This window comes from Vanacampus margaritifer, chromosome 4, assembly GCF_051991255.1.
Source record: "Vanacampus margaritifer isolate UIUO_Vmar chromosome 4, RoL_Vmar_1.0, whole genome shotgun sequence".
Taxonomy (NCBI): domain Eukaryota; kingdom Metazoa; phylum Chordata; class Actinopteri; order Syngnathiformes; family Syngnathidae; genus Vanacampus; species Vanacampus margaritifer.
In genome coordinates this window covers 8,611,052-8,632,657 of record NC_135435.1, presented here as the reverse complement: position 1 = coordinate 8,632,657, position 21,606 = coordinate 8,611,052, and the positions used below count along the sequence as shown (strand labels likewise).

The 21,606-nt window shown below is 38.8% G+C and overlaps 2 protein-coding genes and 1 long non-coding RNA gene across 3 annotated transcripts; 2 read left to right on the top strand and 1 right to left on the bottom strand.

Annotated features, from left to right (window-relative positions):
- Positions 1-4,300: 4,300 nt before the first annotated feature.
- On the bottom strand, positions 4,301-6,323 carry tmem208 (transmembrane protein 208). The gene is made up of 6 exons (XM_077564794.1): positions 6,129-6,323; positions 5,648-5,743; positions 5,453-5,512; positions 5,231-5,367; positions 4,886-4,970; positions 4,301-4,767 (listed from the first exon to the last, which is right to left on the bottom strand). The coding sequence occupies exons 1-6, from the start codon at positions 6,132-6,134 to the stop codon at positions 4,630-4,632; spliced, it is 522 nt and encodes a 173-aa protein (XP_077420920.1). The 5' UTR covers positions 6,135-6,323; the 3' UTR covers positions 4,301-4,629.
- A 1,212-nt stretch (positions 6,324-7,535) lies between these two features.
- Positions 7,536-14,334, top strand: slc39a1 (solute carrier family 39 member 1). The gene is made up of 4 exons (XM_077564727.1): positions 7,536-7,765; positions 9,222-9,352; positions 9,500-9,814; positions 12,650-14,334. The coding sequence occupies exons 1-4, from the start codon at positions 7,651-7,653 to the stop codon at positions 13,001-13,003; spliced, it is 915 nt and encodes a 304-aa protein (XP_077420853.1). The 5' UTR covers positions 7,536-7,650; the 3' UTR covers positions 13,004-14,334.
- Positions 14,335-15,100: 766 nt separating this feature from the next.
- LOC144050897 (uncharacterized) lies at positions 15,101-16,561 on the top strand. The gene is made up of 3 exons (XR_013293963.1): positions 15,101-15,375; positions 15,667-15,758; positions 16,464-16,561. It is a non-coding gene; the product is annotated as an uncharacterized LOC144050897 (long non-coding RNA).
- The last annotated feature ends 5,045 nt before the right edge of the window (positions 16,562-21,606 follow it).

The following is a 21,606-nucleotide window of genomic DNA, read 5'->3' as shown; positions in this document are numbered from 1 at the left end:
TGGTCACTGCTCATTCCACTGCTCATTCACTGCCATTGACGACCATAGACGTCAAAAATTCATGCAAACTATTTCATTTCATTTAAATTTTTTATGAAAATCTAGGTTTTTTTTGTACATTTATAACAGATATAAAATAATCATGCGATTAATTACGATTAAACGCCCCTTTTTTTTTTTTTTTATTATTAGGCCGTCAATTGTAATTGATCACATGACTTCACTCGTTAACTAACGATTAATCTCAAATTTTATATCTGTTCTAAATTTACAATATATTTTTTATAGGTTTTCATACTCTTGTTAGCAAAAGTGGAAACAAATGTTTAACTAATAGAAATAGTTCAAATGAATTTTTGGCGTCTATAGCCGTCAATGGCAGTGAATGAGTTAAAAATAATTACACTATGTCGTTTGAAAAAAAAGAAAAGTTTTTGCCTAAATCATCTCCTCATGATGGAAATGGTTACATTTTTTTGTTTCCTGAAAAATCTGAAAATATGACTTAGGCGATTATTTTAAGAAGGCGTCGACAATACCCTGATTTTAATGGAAATGAGGGGAGATGCTTTGATTGGCTGGGAGTCGGCTGTGTTCCATCCCACCATGGCAAAAACACCCCCTTACCCCCTAGAGCTGGGCACTTCGGTTAATCAGCAATTCCTGTCTTTGACGATGCCCACTTTGCTCCCCGACTGAAGCATGTTTACATCCATCAGTCGGGGTGAGTAAATATGGCCCCTCTCATTCCATGTATTTTTGCGAGCGTCATAAAGCATTTGTCGAATATGCGTAAGCACGCGCTGAAAGATGGGCATCGTCATCGACGGGAATTGAAAGGATTAAAGGTGCCTTGAGGAGTTCAAAAAGGTCATTCGAAAGCTTTTTCTACATCATGCATCATGCCAGAACCCTGACTTTTTACTCCGACAGCGCCGTTTAACTTGTATCTTCCCTTCAGTGTACTGAACACTACGTGTGGAGTGTTTGGGGCGAATACGCCGCAGTTTCTTGGGGGGAGAAGAGTGGTGGAGGAGGGTGACGTCATGCTCGTCCTCACGGACATTTAGTGTTACCGTACTACACAATTGGGATGGAAACTGGAAGAAAAAAAAACATAAAAACAAGAGGCCGGCTTCGAGCACAGCCTAAACTCCAGTTCAAACTCCAAGAAAATAATGAAAAAAATGAAAGTTTATTCCAGCGGATGTGCTCTCACGCGCACCATATATGAGCGTGACACAGAGGTTGCAGTTACGCTTCAGGCCAGAGGGTGGCAGTCAAAGTGACAAACTCCTCACCAAAGCTCCTTTCTTTTAAATGAAGTGCCCAGTTTACCCCCAATTCTACCTGTGCAAAGTTGAGGCAACTCACCACTCACCCATGCGCACAGTTAGATTGTGCTTTGCGCTAGACTTGACTGGGCACGATAAAAGGGCCCCAAATGTTCTCCAAACTGCATTGCAGCAGATATTATTATCTCTCTCTCTCTCTCTCTCTCTCTCTCTCTCTCTCTCTCTCTTATTTTTTTTTTAATCAATGGAGCTTGGCGAAAAGACCTAACAACCCACTTAAAATGTTTCTAGACAAGAAATTACTCTCTCTTTCTCTTTTGACTGGAGATGATGCTTTAACTGGCAGCGAATGGTTACGTTAAAGCTAAAGGTAGCACAGGTTGTGTTTGAGCAATAAGCAATTTAATACACATTAGAGTAAAGCATTTATTAAATGTTTGCGTATGACATTCAGAATATTTGTGTATGAGAGAGAGAGAGAGAGAGAGAGAGAGAGAGAGAGAGAGAGAGAGAGAGAGAGAGAGAGAGAGAGAGAGAGAGAGAGAGAGAGAGAGAGAGAGATTATTCTGGTGATTTTTGCGGGGGTTGGGGAAACATGCGTGTGAGTTGCTCCAGTGCTAAATTACACTGAAACCCGGTCCCTCTCGCAGGCCACATGTGGGATTGGCCCTGGCAACTGAATGTAGCGCTGCTCTCATTTTGGTTACTTTGTTTACAACCCTATAATAGACAGTATAGGACCACAGGGCAGGACACAGACAAAGCAAAAGCAGCCATCCTGGAAAAATCTCCGGGAGAAGAATAACCTTAGCTAAAATTAGCTTGTTTGAATTACTGTATGGAATGGATTAACTTGAGTTTGTTTGTTTTTTATTTAAATTTTCTTGCAGCAATCGACTTTGCAACCAAGTGAAAGGACTGCAACAGGAGGTAGTAGTTGGTTGAGTTAAGCGACTACATATGTAATTACAGGAGAAATCTGTAATTATATTGCGGATGGATCCGAGTTTCACCAGCCTACTCCCCGTGTTTCCATTAAGAGTGCAATCAAACACACTTTGTTTACACTTAGAACACAGATACATTTAACAGGCTCTCATTTTAGAAATGTGGTCATCATCTACACTCAAATCCACACATGCATGCGCAAGTGAGTGGGTGCAACCGCACATACAGTGTCAAACCTTGAGCTGTTGGGGGTTTGCTTTCCTTGCTCAAGAAACTTAGGAGTAGATGGAGTGGCACTTTGTCTTCTTTTTTGGGTTCAAAGCGGGTCTTTATTTGAGCGAACAGACTAAACTATTGCCATCCCTCAACTGACCACATGGTGTTGCCTTTAATTAGTCAAAAAAATGTATCAGCCAAAGCCTGGATACTGTATACACTTCAGCCCAAAATGCTTCATACCCTGATCAGATTTTGATAGATGAAAGAAAAGTAACCAAACATATTAGAAGAAAAAAAAAACGCTTTTCATTATTTCGATACATTTTCACAAAAAGTAGTGTTGTTCATGTTCAACACGATTCACATCTTTTCTCAGTACATACCCATGGATAAAATTGTTGGTACCCTCTGTTGATAAAAGCCCACAGTGGAGGGAAACAACTTGAATTTGACAAAAGTAATAATAATTGATATAAAATTCTGACATTGTTTTAAATAGTGGTCCAATAGATTTTTTTTAAACTAACAAAACAGACCTTGACCAAAATGATGACACCCCGAGAAGACTGAAAATAATGTGACCATAGGGACATGTTCAATCAAGGTGTGTCCTATCACAGGTGTCTTCAAACTTGCACTTAGGTGAGTGTGACAATCAAGTGGTACTTTAACTTTAATCTTTTAGCCTTAAATGGGTGACAAGTAGTTAGCATGCTGTTTGGTGATATTGTGTGTACCACACTAAACATGGGCCAGGGGAAGCTAAAGAGCTGTTATCTCAGGAAATTAGAAAGTAAATTATAGCCAATAATGTTAAAAGCTATAAGACCATCACTAAGCAACATGGCGTTCTTGTGATTACAGTTGTACATATTCAAAAAGTTAAGATCATGGGACTGTAGCCAACCTCCCCGGATGTGGCCGCAGGAGATAAATTGATGACATATTCAGGTGACGGATAATCCGACTGGTTACAAATGAGCACAGAACAACTTCCAAAGAAACCAAAGGTGAACTCCAACATCAACGTACATCCGTCGTCGTTGAGCCAAAGTGTGAGATGACCAAGGAGGTCACCACTGTTGAAAATAAATAATAGAAACTTCTAACTGTAATTTACCTACCTAACTGCGTGTTGACAAGCCACAAAACTTCTGGGAAAATATCCTATGGACAAATGAGACAAAACTGGAATTTTTAGGCAAGGCACTCAGCTATGCTCACAGATGCAAACTTTAAACATAGCAAGAAAAGCACATTGGCCCTACTGTGAAACAAGATTTGTTTTTCCTTTTAACTCATTCACTGCCATTGACGCCTATATACGTCAAAAAATCATTTGAACTATTAAACATTTTAATCACCTGATACCCCTAATTTTTAAATTTATTTTTTTTAATCGTGAGTTAACTAATGAAGTCATGCCACTAATTACAATTTAAAACTTTAATCACCTGACACACCTAATTTTTAATAATCCTTTCTTAAAAAAAAAAATTTAAAAAGAAAAATATATATTTTAAAATCTTTTCTTTAAAAAAAAGAAAAGATTATTAAAAAATAGAGGCGTCGGGCGATTAAAATTTGTCATTGTAGTTAACCGCATGACTTCACTAGTTAACTCACATTTTATATCTGTTCTAAATATACAAGAAACAAATTCTAGGTTTCACACTCTTGTTAACAAAAGTGGAAAACAATGTTAAACTAATAAAAATTAGTTTAAATGAATTTTTGACGTATATAGGCGTCAATGGCAGTGAATGAGTCAACCTGATGATTTAAAGATTAAAAAACAAAACAAATGAATTAATTTATAGGATTAAAAAAAACTGCACTTTTCATCGTCGTCACATTTTTAATTAAAAAGAAAATAAACCAAGACAAAAACATCCCTGCAGCATATGACTTAGTTTCATCTGTATAGTTTGAGTTAAGTGCAGCACATTATAAAAATGTGCAAGTGCCAAGAGGACACTGACACCTTCACATGAGGTCAAAGCAAGTATCATTTAGGAAGTAAACTGGATTGCATGCGGGAAGAAAACAAAACGTGAAAATAACATAAGATCAGATTTGCGTTTATCAACAAAACGTCTTCTTGTAATAATTTAGGATTACAATAGATCCTGTGTATAAAAAATACTGCTTTGTTTGCTCCGCAGCATCAGAATCTCTTCATCTGTCGACGCTCTTGTCTTCTCTGCTTCTTCTCGTTCACTTCCTCTGGTGCCGACGGGCTCTCTGCCGAAAACCAGGGGCCCAGAATGTTCACCCAAAGCAGGTGAGCAGCGCGAGCCGGCGCCTAGCAAACAAATAAACCGTTGTGTCTCTTTAAAAGAAAGAAATGAGCACATGCGCATGGACTGAGAGCAAAAATAAAAATATTTAACTGAAACCATTTTTAGGAGAGAGACTCTTACCAGCAACCACAGGTACCAAAAATAAGATGAAATGCAGCCGAGCACTTGGACGAATACTGTGAGCAAGATGACATCCTTCAGGTGCCTGGTAGACAAAAAAGAAAAGAAAAAAAAAAGCTCAATTGCCATTGAAATACTACAAATGAACTATGTGACAATATAAAAATCACATTTGCTTGTTGGTGTTATTTCAGAACTCTTTTGTTTTCATGTCTTCATATTATTAACAGTGCTTGGCTTATTTTAATGTATGACACCAGAATGTTAACACGTTACATCAAACTTTGCCCATAGAGTTAATAAATATTTTATGATGAGAGAGTTTAATGAGTTGTGATCACTTACTCAGCCATTCCCTGCTCCATGTTTAAGTCTATTCCTCCGTCAAGTAGACTTCCATCGTCAGCAAACACTGGTTTGGCCATCGTGGACATGGAGCGGTAACTCCCAACGTACACAGCTAGCGCAAATGCTAATAACAGCTGCATGAAAATGCAAACACCAGAAAAATGTTTTAAGAGAATAGTTTGCCCATGAAACCATCACCTATTTAAATACAATACTCACCCATGTCCAAAAAGTTGATGAATTGTAGAAGATCAAAAGATTTACAGCAACATATATGGCCTGTGTAAGATTATTATTATTTATGGTTAAAGACTGGAGTTACACAATTGAGCAATAAACCGCTAAAAAAAACTGACATTTTTTGAAAGGACGTCTTCCCATTTAATGGCACACAAATACAAGATTCATGCTTACATTAGCTCCCAGGATGACTCTTGTATAGAACTTGAGAGTTGCCTCGTTCTCCTCGAAAATCTGCTTCTTTCCCTTAGTACCAACTTTGCCTTTGGGCTGCAATTAGAGGTGGGGAAAAGCAATTCATTAATAACTTCATAGAAGCATTTTATGTCGTTATGAATCACTGATTATAAATGAATTTGATTTTTTTTCTCTCTAAGCATTTACACTACGTTTCATTTTCTTTGCGGTCACTGTAGATGTTTTGCAATGTTTTCGTTTTATATAGAATGTCATGTTAAATTATACTATTGCAAAAATGTTATTCTACGACTGGGTTTGGTTAAATAATACATTAACTGCGATGGTACAAATTAACTTTATAAAAACTGCTGAGTGATTTCACTCCATGGTCCAAATGTGTGCACGGCTAAAGCTACGTCAGACAGAGGAGTCAGAGAACGCCAAAGTGCATGCATGTGAATTTGTGAAACCTCACCGCCATTAGATCTCAAGAGAGATACTCGTGGTCGCTTCCACTGTGTCCTTTCAAACACGTTGTCCTCGAACCCACTTTCGCTACGTTTATGTTACCGCATCGAAAACTTGGAGACAAACCCACCCGATGTTAATTATTGTAACACATCAGCGTTCAACGCGTCTGAGGCTGAGCTCAGCATGTCCGGCGCTTGAAATAAACGTCATCACCGTCTGAAAAAAACTTAAATTTGATGGTAGTCTACCCTCTGGTGGGCATTTAAAATTATTGTATTGTACAGTAGTGTCAACAGAGAACGTTTAACACTAACTTAAATGTTAATTTGATGTGTGATTCATTATTTCGCACCTAAGTGTGATGTTTTGAAAGTATTTCAACCACTTTCCAAAACTGGTTCATTGACATAGAAAAGCAGATGACGTATTGAGTACGGACATGCACGACGATGTCATCGCCTTATTGGATGTGGCAAAAAGAGGGCTGTCAGCGATAATGCCTCGTTTATGTACCAGGGTCGGCCCATATGCATCGCAAAAACAACAACAAAAATAAATAAAATAAAATCAATGAAAAATGATTAAATTAAAATTATTTTGAATTTTAGTTCTCTTGTCTGTGCAGCAGCGAGACAGTGGGCAGCCGAATTTCACCTCAGTCCCTCATCAAAAGTAGCACAATGGAGAATCCAGATGTAAATAGTAGAAAGTAAAATCCCTGTCACTGATTGGCTTTAGTCACAGGTGCTTCTACTCAACTGGCAGGTAAACAAGCTCATCTCCACTTTTTTTTTTGGAACAATTATACACAAACAAACAAGGCACCCATGTATCATCAATTAAATCACTTGAAATAGATTGGGCAATAGTATTCTAACAATATAATTGAACATAGAAAATAAAAGAATAGAAAAAAAGAAAGAAAATAAGAAATCCAACAGACATTATATTTGTAGAGGACATTGAAGTGTTTTTCTATCCATAAGCAATTTCAAAGATTTGCAAAATAGTAGAAAATCAGTTTTCCAGTGGAGTAGACACGGATTTGTTTTGAAATATCTGCATTTGTGAATGAAAAATCTCCCTAAAAGCAATAAAACATTCAAAACATTTTTTTATTTATTATCTTGCCAAAACACACCAAACAGAATAGTCTCTTCTAGCTTGTCTCCACCTGTTGATTAGTAGCACCTGTGGCTAAAGCCAAATTGCCTCAGTTTTTTATTTATTTATTTTTTTTACTTTCTCCACTTGCATTACAGGAGTTTACAAATAGATCGACCACATCCAATATGGCGGAGGTATGGACGTATCTCATTGCGGGGCCAACCACATCATAGCGCCATCTATGAACCGTTGCCGGTGGATGTTTTCGATTAGCTGTATATAGACCTTTGTCAGCCACCGTAGAAGGAGCGAGTTTTCCACCACTATCTTGTCTGTTTGTGTCATCGAACAAGCCTTATGTAGGTCACAACTAACTTAATACTCGGACCGGTAGGCAGCGAGCCTTTCTCATAAACATTATGGATTTTTTGCTTCAAGTGAAAATAGGCGCTCTGGTCGGTTTGTTGCTACTAACTCTTTTTTTCGGCTTTATCCCCGCTCGAGTCAAATGGTTCAGAGACACAAACGGGACAGGTAAGTGAAGTTACAGATTCCGACAAGACAGCGGTTTAATATGTTGCTTGGCATTATTGAATTACTTTGAATTATACTAAAACAGACGCTTAATGTACAAATAAAACTATTTTTGTAAGGTGGAAAGCGGGCGGGGTTGTATTGATTTTTTTTTCTCAGTGGAGAGTCACCTGATGACTTAAGATTAATCGTGATTTGATCAATTCTGTCAATGTAGCAAACATTTGCATGTGATGGCATTTTGACGAGATTACATAGGCCTCAAACTCAGTCACCGAATATTGAAATTACTTTTTTATGTGTATACAAATTCTACTTTCCTGCCAGGGTTTCGGTCACCTGACAATGCTGTTTGTTCATGCTTTTTGCCAATAACAACCAATAACATAGAAAGTATATTAATTAAACATATTCAATATGTGTTACGCAAATATGCTAATATGTATCAACTAGTTTTAGGTTGTTAAATCACTGTTCACCACTACATGTCAGAAATGGCTCATAGTACCTCAATAATATTTTTTTAAAAATGTGAGCGGGTTAATTATTGTGAAAAAAAATACACAAAATGGGTTCTTGCCCTTATTGTTGGTGTCTTGTTCAGCAGTTTTGTGCCATCCTTGATTGGTATTTTATATGCAAGAGAGCCCTTTGCACTGGAAAAAAATATATAGAATGTCGTAGGGGTGTGAATTGCGTAGTGCCTGGTGATTCGATCCGTGTCACGGTTCTATTCGTTACCAATCAATCCTGATACGAATCTATCAGTCGATTATTGGAATTTTTTTTTCCTTTTCCTCAAATTTAGAAAATACCAGTCAGTAAACTTGTACATGTACACTGTTAGATTTGTATGAAAATGTATTGATTTTTCTGAAACTTCAAGCTTATAACTATGGGCTGTTTTATTGAATGAACAGGCTGCAATCTGTTTCATGTTTGAACAGCATTGAAATATAATATTAAGGCTTAATGGTCCATTAATATAAGATTCTTGCTTGCTTAACGTTAGTTTATGTATGCATTGAGCAAGTATTGCATGTATTATATACAAAAAAAAAAGACATATATGAAGAGGATGTATTGCCCAAAGGCATTCTAAATGTTGTCACATGCACTTATTCATAATATTACCCAAGGTGGTTATCATAGGGAACTTGTCCGAAAGTTGATGTAGACTAGTCTAGTGTGGAAGTGAAAATATTACTTCTCTCTGAGCATCAGGAACTTAATGTTGGGTCAATTAGAGTCACATACCAGGACCTTCTGTTTTACTGATAAAGCACATATTCGACCAGTTATTGTGGTGAGGAAATAATTTAGGATACTTATATATTCTTATCAATTTTCAAAGTGTTGGTCTAATCTTTCTTTAAATTACAAAAACGTGTGATAAAAAAAAAAGAATGTATGATTTCAGATTTGAGATGTTTTTTTTTAATCTTTCCATTTTCAGAGACTCACCGCACAATTTTGAGTCTGATAAGCTGCTTTGCCGGTGGAGTCTTTCTGGCAGCATGTTTGCTGGATATCATCCCAGATTACCTGACGGACATCAACGCCGTCCTGCAATCCAACATGATGGAGGTAAACCCACCCGGTGCGGGGACTCCTGCCTACCTCGCACCATTGTGATCAGTTAAGAAAGGGTGGAGTACATTTTAACAGCAGCGATTTGTTTGAACAAAACATGGTGGTGTACAATTGATTCATCTCATTGTTTATGTCACGTAGAGCAACTTCCCCCTTCCCGAGTTCATCATGGCTGCCGGCTTCTTCATGGTACTCATATTGGAGAGGATCGTTCTGAACTGTCGGGAGATGAGTGGGAGTGGTGATGAGAGGGTCCCACTTATACAAGAAAACAGGAATGGCCACGGTCACGTCCACGGCTCCATCCTGACTCCAGATCTGGAGAGCAGCGGTCACCATGTCCACGTTGACTTTCAGGCCCACTCGCCTTTTCGCTCATTCGTGCTCTTCCTCTCGTTATCGCTCCACTCGGTTTTTGAGGGCCTCGCTATCGGCCTGCAGGACACTGACTCCAAGGTAAGAAAAGAGGATTGTGGCTTGTGATGAGTAGGGCACGACCGATTAGCCAATTGGGCCAAATGGACGGTTATTTTCCCCTTAAAACGTTATAATCAAAGACAACCTTCCGAAGCTGTTAAAGTACCCTGAATGCCCCATTTTGCTTTAGTGGCATTAACAACTACCAAGTGTGTAGCGTTATGTTATTCTGGTTATTTTGCTGTACCTAAGTGTCCTTTAAGCTCTATAATGACACCCCAGTTGGAGTTAACTGAAAACACACAACAATAAGAAATACATCCACTATATATTTAAAAACAAAACTTGCTTCGTTTTTAAACCATTGCTAGCCCAGTACTAATGCTAAAAGTGAAGAGTGCATCCCATTCAAATGCTAATGTGAAGTTAGCATCGACTTCGGGAGTGTTTTTCCTTCAAATAACAAATATTCACACACAAATGCCGTGGGAACACCCACCCACAGATAAGATAACACTACGCAAAGGCACAAACGAGTTATGTAAAACTAAACACATGACGATAAGAATTACATCCACTGTATATTTAAGTACAAAACATGCTTAATTTGTAAAACATCGCTAGCTTAGCGCTAATGCTAAAAGAGAAGGGAGGATCCTATTCAAATGCTAACAGGAAGTTAGCATCGACTTCGGGAGTGATTTTCTTTCAAATAACAAATATTCACTTACAAATGCTGTGGGAACACATACCCACAGGTAAGATAAGACTACGCAAAGGTACAAACGAGTTATTTTAATAGAATTTAATCGCAACTTTCTTCTGTACTCACTTTAAGTGTGTACACCATGGATGCACGGAACAAAACGCACAGGAACAGTCAGTATTTGTTCTTACTTTTTTTTAGTTGCTATTATTCTAGGTTATTCTATTTACATTTCACTTTCTCATTGTTTTATTTTTTCATTGTCCTTTCAAGTTATATTTAAAGATGATATTTCAAAGATTCAAAGACTTTCTTTTCTCAAAATTCAAGGATGCATTTTTTCTGGGGGGCTTAACACACATTTCCGCATGACATGGCAAGGAATACAATCCCAGAGGTCCCAGGTTAGCCCAGTAAGTCCCAAGACTTGTGAAAATAACACAAGATAAAATATATAAAATAAAAGATTAATGCTTTACAGCAGTTGTAAACAAGTCAGAATGCTTTTATTATTGACACATACATTTATACAATAACCTTGTATATACCTTATTCAATTTGTTGATGAGGTCATACTATGGACTTGTCATTCAAAGCAGAGAATCTTAATTGTGCATGATACCCATTGAAGTGGAATTGGGTGGGTGGGTTTTTTTATTTATTTATTATATACGTATTTTAAATAATCGGCAGATTCATTGATAATCTGTTTTTTTTTCTGCCAAAAATCGGCATCGGCCTAATAAAAAAAAATGCATATCGGTCGGGCCCTACTTGTGAGTACATATACATTGACAAGGGAAGTCCCAGCTTCTGGTTTGAGGCTTTGACAAGAAAGGAATCTTGCGGTCATAAGTCTTAAATCTCGTCATGTGGTCATAGGACCCTCAATGGAGCCTCAACATTCCGTGAATGTAGCTTCAGTACTTTTGACTTCCAGGCTTCATTGTTGGCATCATGGGCTCATAAGCAGAAATGCATGTTTAAAGTGGAAGTCAACCTTCAACATTTGTTGACAATAGCGCCTTTGAGTACATTGAAAAGCGCTATACAAAATAAATGCATTATGAGTATGTTGTTATATGTGATGCCACTGAACATGACCTTCTGATTAATATTACATTTGTGGAATATGAAGCAAAATCCAGCCGTTTTTATCCATTTTAGGGGGCGGCCATTTTGCCACTTGCTGTCGACTGAAGATGGCATCACAGTTGTTCAGAGCTCAGGCAACGACCGATCATGGCTCACCTGTTTTCTGAAGCTGAGATGTGATTGGTTGTCACCTGAGACCTGAGCAACTGTGATGTAATTTTCACTCGACACCAAGTAGCAAAATGGCCACCCCCTGAATTGGATAAAAAACGCTTTTTCTATACCGCTTATTTTAGACTGATACCAGTAAGTGAGTAATCACTGATACCGATACCAAGTTGTCAATACTACAAGTATTTTTGATACAATTGCAATTAAACTAGTGACAATTTTAAAGAAAGACCTTTCGGTTATTTCTGACAAAACACAGAATTGACTCAATACAGAATTTAAGTCCAAAACTAAATTCTCTGAGATTAGCATTCATTTGTAATAAATAAACTAAGCAAAATAAAGCAACTCGGAATTTTAATGTTTGTTCAAAATTAATTGTAGCGCCCCCCCCCCCCCCCCCCCCCCCCAAAAAAAATACAGGATCAACTGTTAACTGTTAAGCATGAGAGAGAAAAAAAACGAAAATAGAGTTGGACGATATGGCTGACAAATTTTATCACAATGTAAGTGTTTGATATCAGTATTGATGAATAGTTTTTTAAAAATTCTATTCAAAACCAGAACAAATATTGATTAAAGATTAAAGAAAACTATCACAGGAAAAATACCATTATTATTACAAAATACAGATACAAAAGTAGGCGTTTTTAACTAAAAATTAGAATAATAGAAAATCGCTATTCATTTCATACAATTTGCTATAAAAATTGCTATCTTGTGATTTCTTTCAAATAATCTGTCATTGTTTTTTTTTGTGGTACTCATACTGGTATCGGCCTGAAAAAAAAAGTGGTATCGAACATCCCTGGTAAAAAGTGATGGAGGGTGAGAAAAACCCGATCAGGTGAAAAGAATAGAGAGAAAAGCATACTTTTCACCCCCCCCCCCCCCCTCCCCAGGTGTTGGAAATCTGCATCGCCATCCTGGTGCACAAGAGCATCATCGTGTTCAGCCTGTCAGTGAAGCTGGTCCAGAGCGCCATCCGTCCGGCGTGGGTGGCCGCTTACATCGGCGTGTTCGCCGTCATGTCGCCTTTGGGCATCGCCATCGGCATCGTGGTGATTGAGGCCCAGCTGGCGGCCGGCGCGCTCATCCAGTGCATCCTAGAGGGCCTGGCGGCCGGCACCTTCATCTACATCACCTTTCTGGAGATCCTCCCGCATGAGCTCAACTCGCCCGGGAAGCAGCTGCTCAAGGTGCTCTTCATCCTGCTGGGCTTCGCCGTCATGGCCGCGCTCACGCTTTTGGGTTGAGAGCACGAGACATTGCCTGTCAAGGTTTTGGCTTTTGTGTTTGCCGTCTTCTATTCCATCAAGCGTGTAAATGACATTTTTCTCCACATATTGAATGTTTTCATATGCACCACTGGCGCATTTGTAAGAGAACACAGTACCAATCCTTGACTGTTTTAGACTTTTCAATATGCTTTTTAGGATGTTTCATGAATGATTTGTATATATAACTTATTTTTAGTTATGAGTTTTATGTCAACAGGGCCTGCTTGATAAGAGTAAATGGGGTCACGCATCACTGGCAAACCTTTTGAACGCGAATGAAGAAACCGCTGGAGATTTTTATAATGCTTTGTATTTTATCCAATCATGTTACATTATTAGCAACTACGTTTGTTTGTTTACATTTGTGTTGATTGAGTCAAATGAGAATGTTGTTTACCTACAAGTGCCTCCACATTTGCTTACGTAGTTCATTTCACAGTACGTTGCTTGTTTTTGGCTTCTCGTCTACCACTGACCTCATGACACTTGATTTGCGCTGATGTTTTATTACACTTCCTTTAGCCCATTTGTAGTCTGAATATTATTTTGTTGCTTATATGGTTCAGAGTGAGATTTGTTATGTGAGCATGCATAAATGTAGGCACTCTTCCTGATGCCTTAAATATTGTAACAAAAAAATACACTATAGAAGAGTTTTATTTACACTCTTTTCAATAAAGCATTAGTGATTATCCGAGGAGACGTAATATAATTTACTAGACTAAATTGAACACAGTCTTTATGTGGTATATGCTGGACTTCCGACTTCTTATATTGTATTCACAAATTGATAAAACTATCATTTAAAATCAGTATTCAACATTGTATGATGCAGTATATATAATCACTCATTGTAATCTAAAGACAATTTATTTTATCATGTAATTGCTACTTTGTATAATCAAATAGATAACAAAGTTTAATTGTTGTTTGGCTTTTGTGATAAATGTTCTAATTAGCGTTCAACCAAGGAGCATTCTATATGTGTTAAGTTCAACTCATTTTGCAACTGGCTTTGTTTATTCCCTCTGGGAGTCATGTGACCAAGAGCTGTGCCTGATTGTGAAATACAACAAATTCCTGGAACTGCAGTAAATTCCCCATCTAGCCATACGTCCTGTTGCCTATTCGAACTTGCTTGGAATTATATGCACAAATGTTATAAGAGTGTTTATAGTAGCTGGATTTCTTTCATTGATTTTGACGGTAAATTCATAAATTCTGACAAACTGCTTCTCTATAGACCCTATGCAAGGAACATTGTGGCATAATATGAAGTAATAAAATGGATGAATAAGTATTTGTAACAGTATTGGTCATTGTCTTTACTCAATTGTTATCTGATCAGAGACAAACGTTGGCTTCTGTAATGTATATGTGCATAAAAAACAAAAACATGTAGCCATCGTATTGTTAATATAAAATCATCCTAACGACAAATGCATGGTCGTAGCAAGAGATGCTGAGATGACCACGATGTTTCGCCACCCTCTGGATGTTCCCATGCATTACAATGCTGCGATGAAGCTAGACGCCTCTTCGTTTAAAGTCAAACCAGAGTTAAAAGAGCTGCAACAAAGTGCAGTTGAACGGACGTGCAGGAACAAAGTTCAACAATAAAACAGACAAATAGAGAAAAAAGTAGCAAATGAGACTTAAAGGGATAGTTCGGGTTTTTGGACATCAATCTGTATGGAATCCTCACCTAAAGTGGTATGCAATTAGCACTGACTGACAGCGTCCTGTGACCCGAGACCCGGTCCGGTTTTAGTCGAGGCGAAAGTAGTCCGGCAAGTTCGCTGGGGTCAAGGAAATAAAGCGTTTTTCTTCTAAAAACAATTTGAGTTCAAAAGAGTGATAAATTTGCATCACTAAACTGCACATAAAAATAAAAAACACAGACTCAATTACCACCGGGCGCTATTTTTCTGTTCGTATCACTGCGCGGCGCGCTGCATATCCACCTTAATTATAACTTTTAAACTCACAATAATATGTCTGACTACAATGACAATGTTTTTAGCACTGAGCCAAGGGGTATCTTTATTAACCCGAATATAGTGATGCCGTTATTCGTCAGATGGAATTAGAACGGGCGAGAGCGAGGAGGGATAGAGAAGTGGTACAACTTGATCAGCTTTAGCGCCGAGAGAGCGGGTGGCTGTCACTGACAAATGGGGTGCGCACTTATTTGAAGTGCTCGGAAAGCGGTGAAAAGTGTGCGGAGATTCAGGATTTTTTTTTTTATTGGAACAGCCCGGGAAATCACGCATCCGCACCATTTTTACATATAGAACAATATAATATAGTGTGACGTCTCACAAGGACGCTGCCAGCAGACGTGATTGGTAATATCACCTTTTTATTTGTCTTCACACAACCTGCTACTGTTGGCCGCAGCCAAAGCCGAACACTAGAAACTTTTCTCGCAAACCGAACTGAATTAGCACACGTTACCAACAATGTATGGATGAGTCCCTTTCCTCCGCGAGACGTGCGATGCGTTCACAAACACTCGAAGACAAGAATACAAAACTGAATGTGCAACACAGGAACACACAACACACCTTAGTTATACAAGCTTATAAAGTTTTATACAATCGCAACGTTATATGCTAATGAATCTCGCTCTCCATAAGCTCTCTCTCGTCAGGTAAACAATTCCAAACAACTTGGTTTGTGTGTCTGTCAGCTGGATGCAGTGTGCCGCACAGAAAAATAGACCCCGGCGGTAATGGAGTCTGACTTTTTTCTAATGTGCATTTTTGTGATGCAAATTGAAGGAATATTAAATTACTATATTAAGTGTAATCTTTGCGTGTCCAAAATAATTGTATTCAGGATCTGATGAAGAAGTTTTCTTGCAAGAATTTATTTAGAGGCCTCTAAAGACACAGTCAAGACAACCACATCTGTATGCAACGTGGATTCCCCCAAGTGTGTCGATTTACAAAACATCGACTCATTTATACAAAAAAGATAAAAGGTTCCTCCACCCGACTCTTGATGGAACAAAGGGCAGACATGTCGACTCCTAGTGACCAAATGTGTGATGTTATTAGTAAACAGATGTTTTCATACAGACATGTCAACTCCAGGTTTAACAAAGGTGTAATGTTATTAGTAAACAGACATTTACATTCAGTTCCCCTTCTTGACTGGGGGAGAAATGCAATTAGGATCTAACCCCAGACTTTTAGACTCCAATGCCAAAAGGCTCTAAATAACATCATGCACATTCCTATCTTCAATAGCTTTGAGGGTGAGAGGATAAACTAAAGTTCACAAAATCATTACTCTACTGTATTCTATTAAACACTCATGATTATATCACATTGATATGCCTATAAGTAAACTCAAAAACAGTAAAACATCAAATTGAAAATATTAAATGTCTTCAAAATGTAACACTCTTTTGAACACAAATTGTTTTTAGAAGAAAAACGCTTTATTTCCGTGACCCCAGCCAACTTGCCGGACTACTTTCGTCTCGACCAAAACCGGACCGGAACTCGTCTCACAGGACGCGGTAAGTCAGTGCTGATTGCACACCACTTTAAGTGAGGATGCCATACAGATTCATGTCCAAAAACTCAAACTATCCCTTCAAGAATTGATCATCATTTGTTTACATTTTAATTTGAATGGATCTGGTGCTGCTTATACAATATAAACAAGTCGTCAATTAGAAACTATCATGATTACTCAACAGCCGCAGCTGTAGCAAAGCGCTTAACAGACATGTGACATAAAATATGAACAATAACAGAACCAAAACACTTTGTTGTCTGACTGAAACACTTAGGATGAACCAATCAATCAATCAATCAATCAATCAATCAATCAATCAATCGCAAATGGGAAAATGACAGAAAAGACAACCAACAAGTGATTGTGACCTGTCATATTTGTGATAACTTCGTAAAGTTAACTCATGTTTGCATGTCGAGCAACATGCTCCTTGGAGGTTTTTGCGCGTATACGTCTGTTGGGAATGGCTTAAAGCAGATAAAAAGGCTTGAAAATGTCAAATATTGACAGAAGAAGCGTATCGCGTGTGGACTAACTGCTCAAACGGTAAGAAATTTGTGCGGATGCATTGAAGAAACGGGGTTTCGTGTGGACGGGGCCTTAGTCAAAGAAAACTGATGACTCGTCAGTCGATAGTCAAACAAAATTGTATTTGAGTGTCTTTTGAGTTGCCATTTTTTTGCCCAAAAATTGGACCGCACACTCCCTTCTTCACATGTACACAACGCGCACATGACGTCACATCCGCAGACGGGGGCAGGAAATTCCAACCTGAATCCAGTCTGGAAACGATTGGCCAGATCAGCTTGCAGGAGTTCCCGTTGTCAACAGCTAAGGTGAATTAAAAGATGTTTGAGTTATAAATGGTCAAATAAAAAGGCTATTGTCAAGATATTTTGGGGAACATTGCTACATAGTGGACCTGTCAATATAGTACAAGTCCTTAAGAAAGCAACATTTCCAATTGTTACCTTGTAGCAGGGTAGGGAAGCATGTTTTCCACATGTCTCCCTTCACCAGCACACCTGATTGAATGAACAGGAGATTTATCAGGCTTACTGATTGAGTCAGCTGTGTTCCACACACGCATTATTCGGCACAATATTGTGGGGCTTCATTGAACATGTTATTGTCAACATTTTTGGGGGGTACTTGACTTAGCTAGCTTAACACGAAAAAAAAAAGGGAAAATGGTGATGCTTATTTGCATGTCCACGTCACTTCCTGTCAAAGTCAAGTCTAATTGCTGACTGCTTTCAGACTTGTCACTTAAAATGACTTTTGCTTTGGTGCCTCATTCTCTACTCGGAGGGCAAGTAACCAGCATCCAAGTTTGCTTTGGTCTGATTTCAAATCAAGCTCATTTGACAGAAAAAGCCACCACCAAAAACAACTTTAAAAAGGATAAAAAGAAACAGAGCAAATATTAAAATAAAAAAAAATATGATTGGAAAAGGGTGTACTGTGGACACAACACCAAACTCCTTGGAGAAAACACACGTTTTTAACAAATAAAAACTTTTGTGGGCATATCCCACAAGGGAATGAAAATTTACGGTCATCTCTCTCATCCGCCACCTCTTCTCACTTCTCCGGTTTGACAAGCGGTTCAGAATGCGGCCCGGGACCTCAAGGCACCACGTTTGATTCCTCCACTGATCTAAATATATGACTGGATAGCTGGTAGCCCATACACGCCCGTGCAAGCCATTGAAGTGACAGGGCGGCCATCTTGTTCCTCTCATCTCGCGAGCAGACTACTGTATAAACTAAACAGTATACGTACAGATTACACATATACAGCTGGTAGGCTGTTGCGAGTTAGGTCGGGGGCGGGGTGATCACTACTTTCTTAACAAGTAAAAATAAATAAATAAATAAAAAGTTAAAAAACAAGTGGACGATAGGCCTATGTGCTGCTTTGAAGACCCCCTTTTTCTTTTATCACGGTAGACTCCAATATTAGATTTTCCAAAGGCATTTTTTGTTGAATTACAGTTATAATTCTTTAATTTAAAAAAAAAGTTGCCCCCTCTAAACATCATTAAGTATATAATGTATACATGTATTTAAGGCAAGTTATAAAATGTCTTAAATCCTCTCATTTATGTTTAACAAATTAAAACATCATAAATCATGCTGTTTCTCCTAAGTACAGTCTTAAATGTTCTCCAATTTCGATACTGTAAATGTATAGGATCGTATGCCGAGAAACGTTTTTTGGGAGGAGCAATATGGCGGCCTCGCGACTTCAAAAGTCTTGGCCTATCGGCTATCCAGTGATATATTCAGATCAGTGGATTCCCCCAACAGCGAGATGCTCTCCTGCATGCCCGCTGGCCTTCAAAATGGCGCACAGCTCTATCTTGTGGACACATTTAGTATTGCTCTCGCTCTACTGACTTGAATATCTACTCAATTGAAATGCAAATTAATGGTAATGGACTGTTTGTCAAGAGGTTCAAGAAATTTTGCACCAAAATAATTTTGTCAAACTTTTAAAAGATTTCATATTGGTACTGCCTACACGTGTGAAGTTTGTGCCATTTTTCAAAGATTTAAATTTTCTTATGTTACCGCTTTTTATTGTCAATTTGTGTAAAAGGCAGCCATCATACGTTGCCACATTTATTGACAACTTCTGTAATTTATTTGTTTGCTCAAAACACCCATCGTGCGTGTTTCACGCTATACTGTATGGCGTAATGAGAGCTTCTCAAAGAACCAACATTGTTTGCATACTATATTATCTCAGTAATCGTGAATTGTGACTGACAGAGGTTAGGTTTCCATTTGGCAGTAACTTCTTCCAGGTCATGTGACCTATTGACCCCAATTCAGTGCTGCATCATAGAGGCATGTTGGCTGGATGACGCACACCTCTTGTTTTTTTTATTTGAGCTCTCCACCTATTTTTAATATGTTTTTCCCGTTAAATATGAAAATTTTTTTGGAGCATTTCATCGATACCAAAATTTACAGTATCGCACACCACTACCCAAAAGGCTTAGTTGCTCACAAGCAAAGATGGGATGAGGTTCATCACTTTGTGAATAACCATGTGAGCAAATAGTCCAACTTTTTTATGAACATCGTCGTTTCGCAACATACAATTTATCGCAAGGAATTTAGGGTCAGCAACAATTTGTAAAACCATTGTCAGTTAACAGTAACACAGTTCGTGCCACATCTACAAATGCAAAGATAAAGTACAACAAGAACACCCAGAAACTGAGTCTACTTCTCTGGGCCTGAGCTCATCTGAGATGGACTGGCGCAAAGTGAAAAAGTATAGTGTGGTCTGATGAGTCCACATTTCAAATTGTTTTTAGAAATCATGGACGTTGTTTCCTCTGGCCCAAAAACAAATTGAATTTAGGTTGAAAGGGATTTACAAATCAAATCGTCATTATTTACATATTACACAAGATCCCAAATTCATTGGAACTGGATCATATACGGATGAAAACCTTGTAATGGCTTGGAAAAAAAATGACATAACAGCAACACTTTTGCCTGATGTTCTAAAGACACTGTTAACCCATTTTCCCTTTGAGAGGAAAAGGGGCTTATTCATGAGGATCTGCTAATGAGACGTTCTGTTGAAGAACAATAGCACAGAGTACAGTAAGCCGGCCAGCAGAGAGGCCTCACTGTGTGTGTGGAGGAGCCAGTGGAGCATCGAGCTTCGGTGCGAGATGGACGCTTCAAACCGCTCATTAAGCTGCTCTCTCACATCACAAGACTGTCACGTTGTTTCCACGAAAGCAACACTCACATGTCTGTAACTCCACTGAACATGTTTGCTTCTAACTAAGGTGTATATACTACGTGACAGAATGTCACAAAGCTTCCAAGAGTTTGAAATTGGTGGACTGACTCATCATTATCCATGAGTTTGCATTATGGGTGTCAAAAGGAGTGTGCTAATTTTGAGTTAATTTAAAGTTCCTTTAACACCACCATTTTTTTTAACGCACGATTAATGACTGCCGCTTTCTTGGAAAGCCTGTAATGGGGCAGGCACATCCACGTCAAAATTTAGCAGTAATAAATTTAATAATAATGCATATATTTGTAGAGACTGGGGTCAAGTTGTATTTTACAATTTAAAAAATGTGCAGATTTTCACAAGTTACTTATTAGATAGCTCTTAATATGAAAAGAAAAACACACTTAGCTGTCACCAATGTCTTACAAATGCAATTTTGCCATCTAGTGGTGTCTGGGGGTTTGGGGGCAGCGGGCCGGTGGGGTGCCGGGTGGGCCTGCCATGCCCCGTTCTGCTGTGTTAGGCTTGGGCCGCGGGCCGTGTTGGGGGGCGCTCCTGGATCCTGGGTTTGCTCTCCGGCCGGTGCCCCCTGTGGAGCCCGGGAGTTGTGCCTTGGCGCTGCGATGGCCTGGGGGGCCCTGGGGGGGTTGTGCTTGCTCTGTCCTGGCCGGGGTTGACGGCTCCCCTCTTAGGTGGAGGTTTTCATGCATGCCAGATCCACCACACCAGCATCTACCGAAATTCAAACACAATCTGCTTCTTCCTCAGGTCGTTGAATTGGTGGAGGCTGATGTCTGTGGATCTCACTCTGCTTCATCTATCCTTCCTTCCTTCCTTTCCTCAGTCTTTCCTTTGGTCTCTTGAGGTCTTCCTAATTTGTTGGAATTTAGATGTTTCTGGGGTTGGTGAAAGATTCTGGTTGGCAACCCGGTGGGTAGTAGGTGATGTCTGGTCGGTGCTGGATTTCACTTTTCTTTCTTTTCTTTGATCCTTCCTCGGGTCTCCTGACAACTTCATGACTCTAGCGGGATTCTAAAGTATTCGGTTTAGGTGAATGGTATGGGATTTTTAATAGGTTTTAGGTGAAATAATGAGCACACACTCACACGCACGCACATATGCACACACACACCGCTGATTTGTGGTGGGCAAAAAACAAGTGGTGGCTTCTAAAGGAATGTGCAGGGAGGAATGCAATATGAAGTCGGTCTGGTCATTTCTCTCATATCATATGACACTTACACAGTCACACAAATATGAGATCAAACCCTTCATT

Excerpts from the sequence above, each read along its gene's own strand:
- tmem208 (XM_077564794.1), bottom strand. Across the intron at positions 5,513-5,647 it reads GAGTCATCCTGGGAGCTAAT|GCCATATATGTTGCTGTAAA; the intron begins GTAAGCATGAAT and ends AATCTTACACAG. Across the intron at positions 4,971-5,230 it reads ATGGAGCAGGGAATGGCTGA|GCACCTGAAGGATGTCATCT; the intron begins GTAAGTGATCAC and ends TTTGTCTACCAG.
- slc39a1 (XM_077564727.1), top strand. The coding sequence starts at position 7,651 with ATGGATTTTTTGCTTCAAGTGAAAATAGGCGCTCTGGTCGGTTTGTTG. Across the intron at positions 7,766-9,221 it reads CAGAGACACAAACGGGACAG|AGACTCACCGCACAATTTTG; the intron begins GTAAGTGAAGTT and ends TTCCATTTTCAG. Across the intron at positions 9,353-9,499 it reads TGCAATCCAACATGATGGAG|AGCAACTTCCCCCTTCCCGA; the intron begins GTAAACCCACCC and ends TATGTCACGTAG.